The sequence below is a fragment of the Cyprinodon variegatus genome, unplaced genomic scaffold (assembly GCF_000732505.1).
Source record: "Cyprinodon variegatus isolate N-32 unplaced genomic scaffold, C_variegatus-1.0 Scaffold61, whole genome shotgun sequence".
NCBI classification, from domain to species: Eukaryota; Metazoa; Chordata; class Actinopteri; order Cyprinodontiformes; family Cyprinodontidae; genus Cyprinodon; species Cyprinodon variegatus.
In genome coordinates, this window is record NW_015150514.1 from 1,257,428 (window position 1) to 1,264,459 (window position 7,032).

The 7,032-nt window shown below is 40.8% G+C and overlaps 1 protein-coding gene across 4 annotated transcripts in view; it reads left to right on the plus strand.

Moving 5' to 3' along the window:
* inpp4b (inositol polyphosphate-4-phosphatase type II B) overlaps positions 1–7,032 on the plus strand; it is a 244,589-nt gene that overhangs the window by 204,135 nt on the left and 33,422 nt on the right. For all 4 annotated transcript variants that reach the window (XM_015371659.1, XM_015371654.1, XM_015371655.1 and 1 more), the window contains one exon: positions 4,418–4,601. In XM_015371659.1, coding sequence (XP_015227145.1) covers positions 4,418–4,601 — 184 coding nt within the window. The remainder of the gene's footprint in view (positions 1–4,417; positions 4,602–7,032) is intronic.

The following is a 7,032-nucleotide window of genomic DNA, read 5'->3' on the forward strand; positions in this document are numbered from 1 at the left end:
AAAAGAGTCAGCACCTTCAAGTCACACCAACTCAGTGACCGCAGCCGCCTCTGCGACCCACACTTTCTATCTGTAGTTTGCTAGCACATCACTTCACTCTTTATTAGGATTGGTTGAACTGTTTGACTAATAGATCAAAGATAGGAATAATAAAAATGTGGCCACATCAGGCTAAACTTTGTTTCTGACCATCATGCTCATGGGAGAGAGCATAGCCAATTCTGATTGCTTTACCTCCTGTCTAATGCTGCCTCTTTTTGCTACGGTGAAGTCCGATAACTCATTACACTCTGTCATTTGCTTGTTTTAAAACGCTACTAAGTATTCGTTGTATTGAAGCAATTCTTCATCGTCTTAAAATGCTCTTAAGTCAAGCACAGGGGAACTGGCATAGGCCCTGAGGCTTCTCTGGTCCCGGGCCATTGTTCATGTTTATCTACATCTGTGGAAACAGGTTTGGCTTTTTTGTTCTGAAGGATGGCTGTGGGATCAGAGCTTAGTGTGAGATAGAAAAACTGATGAGTATTTGGTCTGAGATCAGGTCCTCCAGGCTTCATCTGAAGATATATATTTTTACCTTGTTGGATGGATTAAAGAGAGCGGTTAATAAAATGGCAACAAAGACTTTGACCATCACATAAAAGGTAGCTGGAAGCTCTGCTGACTGAGCAACATTTTAATTCCTGCTAGCTGTCAGCATGGGGCCTCTGGCTTTTCATTAATTTCCTCCCCACTATTAATTAACCATGTGCCATGTGTGCTTGCTTAATTAGGCCTCGGGGCCCAGCGCTCTGCTCTCTCAGTGCTATTTCTAGACAAACCTAATGATAAGTTTATTCAAACTGTGGATAAAATGAACTCTTGAGAGGCTAGTTTTAGCAGCTCTATCTATACATTCATCATTCTGCTCTGAACTTAAACTCATTTTATGTCTTATTTCACACCATTGTCTGATTTGCTGTAAGTTTAGGATCTTTTTTTTTATTTTTCCATGAATTAGGAATCACAGGTTGGCAAAGTTAATCAATCGGCCAAATAAAAAGCAGAAATTCCCTCATCATAAAGGCCCACAAGTCTTACATCAGGTGTGGCTCCTGCTTCAGCACGTCTGGTAGTTACTCCTCAGTGCAGCAGCCATCAGCTTTGGACCAGGCTGCACTACATGATCTATCATCCAGCTTACAACAACAGTCCCCTCCTTGCATGATTCCTCCTGCCTGTGTTAGGGTCCTCTACCACTACAGGACAGGACAGACAGAAAGCTGTCCATATATGGAATAAACATTAAAAATGCTGTAGTAGTATTTCTAAAAACATGTAAACTAGCTGGACTTTCTTAAACATAAACAAAGATATGACTAAGGCAGTACGTATGAAATAGTCACCCATCAATAAAATCATCAATTTGTGAAGGGGAATACATTAAATGTTTTCCCTTTGCAAGAGTGTTCATCGATACAGAGGGAATAAAAAGTGGAACAGATTCTTAAAATGTATAACTGCATTGTCTGATAATGATCTGCTAAAGTGAGACATTCTCTTGGGGCAGGAGTAATTTTGAAGGTAACAAAAAAGTTATTAGAGAGGGTTGTGAGAAAATATTGTTGTTCCTTCACATTCAATGCCATGTGTCAGCACAGGGTCCAAAGTATGAAGATGAGAATGTGTGTGACTATGCACATTTTCAACAAAGCCAAGCTATGGTAGAACTATTTAAATATGTAGTAAAGCTTTCGTAGAACTAGTTAAAGAGGTAGTAAAGCTTTGGTAGTATTAGTTATTGGTAGTAAAGCTTTCGTAGAACTAGTTAAATATGTTGTAAAACTTTGGTAATACTAGTTAAATAGGTATTAAGGGTGTGGTAGAAATGGTTAATAGGTAGTAAAGCTATGGTAGACCTAGTTAGATAGGCAGTAAAGTGAAATAATCATTATTATTTCTATATTAGCCATTTTACTTGAGTACTGTCTGGGATTGACTACCATCTCTGTTACCTGAGTACAGTTTTGTGACTCTACTTGTGAAAACAGTGCAAAGAGAATATAGATTTTTTTTTTAAAGCAGTTAGAAAAAATATATATATATTTTATCTTTCTAATTAGCTTTTCTTAATCAGAATTATTTCTCTCAGATCTTCGTTGTTTTAAACAGTCAAAGAGTGAAGGTGAGAAAGCTTGATGAAGACGCGTCTGGCAGCTTTTAAACCTATTTGTGTTTGTTAAACAGTCTGGTTCTGCTCAGTGACAGTCCTGATATGTCTCAATCACCATTCTGTCACATTTCTAATAGACTATGGATGCCTACCACCTGTAATTACTGCAGGGTATCTGGCCCTGGGTTGCGGTTTACTTTCTTCTATTTAGTAAACATGACACAGAGAATCCCTGAGATATTCAAGGGATGGAAAACGAGATGTGCAACCCCCTTGGCCTCTTATCAAATTTGCATTCACAAATTTCTGCTGTTTTGCCTTTCCTCAGTTCACCATCTTTGTTGACCTGCTTGGACTTACAACAACCCTGATGAGGCAATTAAATTTCCCAGCCAAAGCCAGCCGTGGAGGAGATCAATTCTGTCCTCTAGCATCAGGTGGCAGGTCCCTGCATTCATTACCGTCTGCATATGTTTCCTAATGGGAATGGATTTGTGCTTATGAGTCAATGCTGATATTATTGAATCAGAGGAAAGCGCCTGCTCTCTCCTTTGCCTCTTTGAAAGCTTTTCTGTCTTTCATGAAGGATCTTTATGGTGTTTTATCAGTGTAAATCCCCAAAAGATGAAGCACTACCTAGATTTCACTTTATTTTGTTACAAAAGCTAATTGCATTTTTGGAGGTGAGGCTGAGGGAGATCAGTGGCTTAAAGCTTTGTTTAATTTGAAAGTATCCTTGTAGAGAAGATGGTCTACAGTGTCTGTTTTCATGCTGATCTCCCCATGTCTTGCTTTTACTCAGTGATTGCTTTGGTTACCTTCAAGTTTCTGGGTGGTGGTCCTCTAGGGGCCTCATTAGCCATCAGGACAAGGCCATAATCTTTAACTTACTGAGAAAGACTTCACGGCCAGCCCTGACCTTCACATTTCCATGTGTATCAACACATACAGTAAGGTAGGGTATTTTGTCAAAAGACAGAAGCAGAAGCTTCGTTCAGATCTCACTCTGGGGTCTAATCTACATAGAACCTGGAGAAGCTGTTTTTTGCCCCGCACTGCTCTACATCCCATCAGACAGAACGAAAGTTGCTGAAATTTGAGCCGAGGAGGATGCTTGATTGGCTGAAAGGGAATTAAACATTTATAGAATGGAAATAAGTCGGCATTGGTTGACCGTCCAATTTAGGCTGTGAAGCTTTTCCTCCCAACAGATAACAAAGAGCAAAGCTGCCGTAACCTTCCTACGACAGTGAGCGGATCCATCTGTCTGTTTTCAATGTTTTTACAAGTAAACAAGAACTCCTGCTATTCAGAAATAAATAGATAAAAATATTCACTCCCTTCCTACCTCTGCAGGCCTGATTTACACACAAACTCAGCTGTGTTTTTATCCCCAGGGAGGCCTCAGCCGTGCAAGTTTATGGTAAAGGGAGAAAACCTTTGGTTTCATCTAAAGTGGTTTCTTCACACTTCTGAGGAAATTCTTCATGGTTCCAGAAATACTCTGCTCTCAGACTTAATGCCTCTCATTGTTTTTCGTTCTGCTGTTTACACTTAAACATCCTTTATGCACCAGTGAGAAAAGTTTCCATCACAGTCTTTCTAAATGACACCTTTCAGTGGTTTTGGTGTCACTGTGTTCTGTGGGTGCTGCTTTACTGGGCCTAAAAAGTGTTTACCTATCAGCTGCTGACTGGCTGGATGGGCCTGAGATGCAGGACTGCAGATGATCACACATCAGCTAGAAAACCCAGCAGTAGCACTGGGCACTAAGAAGTCGGGTCAGAACATTCTTAGGTGTGTGCCTGGTCCAGTTTTCACTCCAGTTCATGTGTCAGTCAGTTTTTTATAAAACCGTGATGACTTTTACTTTCACGCTTTTATTCAATTTGAATTGGTGCTGTTGTTGTGTAGTATTTTGTGGCAGAGATCTGATCAGGTCTCATTAACGATGAGGGGAGTTCTGTTCCACCAAATCCAAGGTTTATGAGACTTCAGATAAGGGTGTAGAGATGATCGCCCCGCCATTAAATTGAGCTTCTTCAACATCCTATAAGAGGAGAAAATTTCTTTGACCTCATGTCCGATTTTCATTCTCGAAAATCTGAATGTAATCGAAAAATTTGGGCTAAATAAATGTTTAAAAACAGAATATTTTTTCCCATGAATTATTATTTTTAGTAATTGTAAACAAGGTGGCCACAGGTGGCCAAAATAAAGTCCTAGTTTGGATCTTGTTGATGTTGATCTTTTCTTTCCTCGCAGCTTCAGCACTGCCTACCAGTGTATCTACTACTCCCCGCAGCACACAGCCAAAGCCCAGGAGGTACTGAGCACTGTCAGCCTCCTCCAGCCCCTCATCACAGCCTTGGCCGACCAGCTCCTCCAGGCTGCCCTTGAACATTCCTCCCCTGGACTCAAGGAAGCCCTGAAGAGCCTCTCTGACAAGGTGAGTCTCTGCAGCAGCAGACACAAATCTTTGTTACTTAGATGTTGGAGATCTTCCACTAAAGGTTTTTTTTACGTCAAGCTCCACTTTTCTGCCAACAGGTTTATATGTTGAAAACAAAACGTTTATTGAAATGTTTTTAGATCTTTCAGTTGAAAAACTAAATCAAAATGTAAGCAGCAGCAGCACCACGGTGGTTTCTGGAGCGTTTTTATCAGTATAATTAATGAATTACATCTGCTGCTGTCAGATTGCAATCTGTTGTGGGAGGCATTGTTTGTGCCACAGTGGAACAGAGCCCAATCAGCCTCTTTAATTGGTACATGCGCTGTCACCGTTTCCTCTCATCCTTGATTAGACACGCGGCACCCTGGCCTGGTCAGTATGAGGAGGGCCGCTCACTGATTACTATCTCCAGCTTGCTGTTTATGTGTGAGGCAACGGGAGGTGAAACGGCCAAAGGCTCTATTTGTTTGTCAGAAAGCTGATGATGACATCTTCCTCTTCTTCTCTCCCTTCAAATCCCAAAGTCTCTGATCAGGAGCAGCAGCATCATGTTGCATGAAACAGTGGAGGGACTGGAGCAATTCAGATTCGCTCACGTGTAAAATCCACCCTGCTTTAAGAAAGCACAAACACTTTCTTCTCTCTAAGGTTCAGATTAATAATCCATCTGTTTTAATTAAACTTCATATCGAGAGCTGAAGGAGGAATTTGACGCCTCAGATGTTCCAGTGCTTCTGATAACGTCTGAGAGAATAAAATGCTTCCATGAAAGTTTGAAATTAGCAGAGCTGAAAGGGGCTGAGTTCCCAAACCTCTTTTTGATCTTCCTTATAACGTCCAATAAAACAAGATGAAAAGGAAAGCAGTTTTGGCCTAAATGATGTCAGAATGTGTCGTTCAAATTATGTTTCAAGATGTTGGAGGTTTTTAAATATCAGATCTTCTCTTGGTTTTAGTGGAATGTTGACAAACACTGCAGCTGCTTGCAAAATATATGAATCAGCAAAACATTTGAATGAGTTTATGGTCTGAGAAAATATTATGAGAAAAACTATGAAAATTGAAGCAATTCCTTGTGATAACATTAGCAAGCCCTCTATCATCAAACAGCCCATGAGGAGTTTATAAAGTTGTACATGGCAAGGATAGTGGATTCACATAGCATCCCTATACAAACCACGTGGGGAAGGGGGAGGAAGCAGCCAGTGTTGCATTCCACTGCGGGAGAGCATTCACTGCTCCACTCTGACCTTATGCTACTTGATATAACTGAGTTGTTGTCAAACAGCGGCACCGAATGGAGAGAGTGGAGCGGTGACCCTGAAGTTGAAAAAAGCTGTACTTTTAGATGAAATTGCATCAGGAACCAATCAGGGACTCATTGTAGGCAAAGATTGTTTTAGTTGAAACGGAATACAGAGAATATTATATTATCAAAGTATGAAAGAAGGAATGCTCTGAAGAGGATTTTAGTTGGCTTTAAAAAAGCCGTTTTAATTTAGCCCTGGAAGGATTGTTTCGTTGTTGGGCTTATAGGGCTAAATTAAAATGGGCTGAATTAAAACCCTGGTCTGGCTGCCTCTTCCCAGCATTGGAGCTTTCTGCGTGGGTAGATTTACAAGGAAGTACCACCTGATCCGTCTGTCATCAAGAAGCAACTCTGGATGAAGCAAAGTTGTTCTCTTTTTTTTTCTTTCAGCGATTATGGGCTTATCCAAAAATTGATGGTAGGCTGCACTCCCAAGCTTATTCAAAAGTTGTGCATAGAGAGCAACTTAACAGCAGTCCGTGATGTCAAGTTTTACCTGCGCTTTTGTATTTTGCTTCTTTTTATATGTCTACTTCTGTCTCCTTGAACCTGGTCGGCCTCTGCAGATGGCCGCTCACACTGAGCCTGGTTCTGCTGGAGGTTTCTTCCTGTTAAAAGGGAGTTTTTCCTCTCCAATGTCATGGAAAGAGAAGCAGATCACAGGCCTGTTTCTTTGCTGGAAGTAGGACAATGAAACAGTCCTTCCGGGGCTAAATTAAAATGGCTTTTTTAAATCAACCTAAAAATCTCTTAGGAACATTTTCCACCTCTTGTCAACATTATTTTCTCTATCTTCAATTTTGATTTTAAAAAGCCTTTCTGCTGCCGCCTTCAATAAAACAGTGGTCAATTCATGACAGTTTCATATCTCCTACTTGTTAGACTTAATAATACAATGTCAATGTACATGAGACCACAGTATTAAAGCTACAGTGTGTAACTTTTAGCGACATCTAGCGGTCAGACTGCAGACTGCAGCATCTCCCCACCACCGCTTCTCCCCCCCAACAGTACGGCGAGCGTTACGGGACAAAATTTCTTCCACGACGTCCGCATCACCTACCTTCTCAAGTGATGAGGTTTGTTTACATAGATAATTTTACAGATAGTATTTCA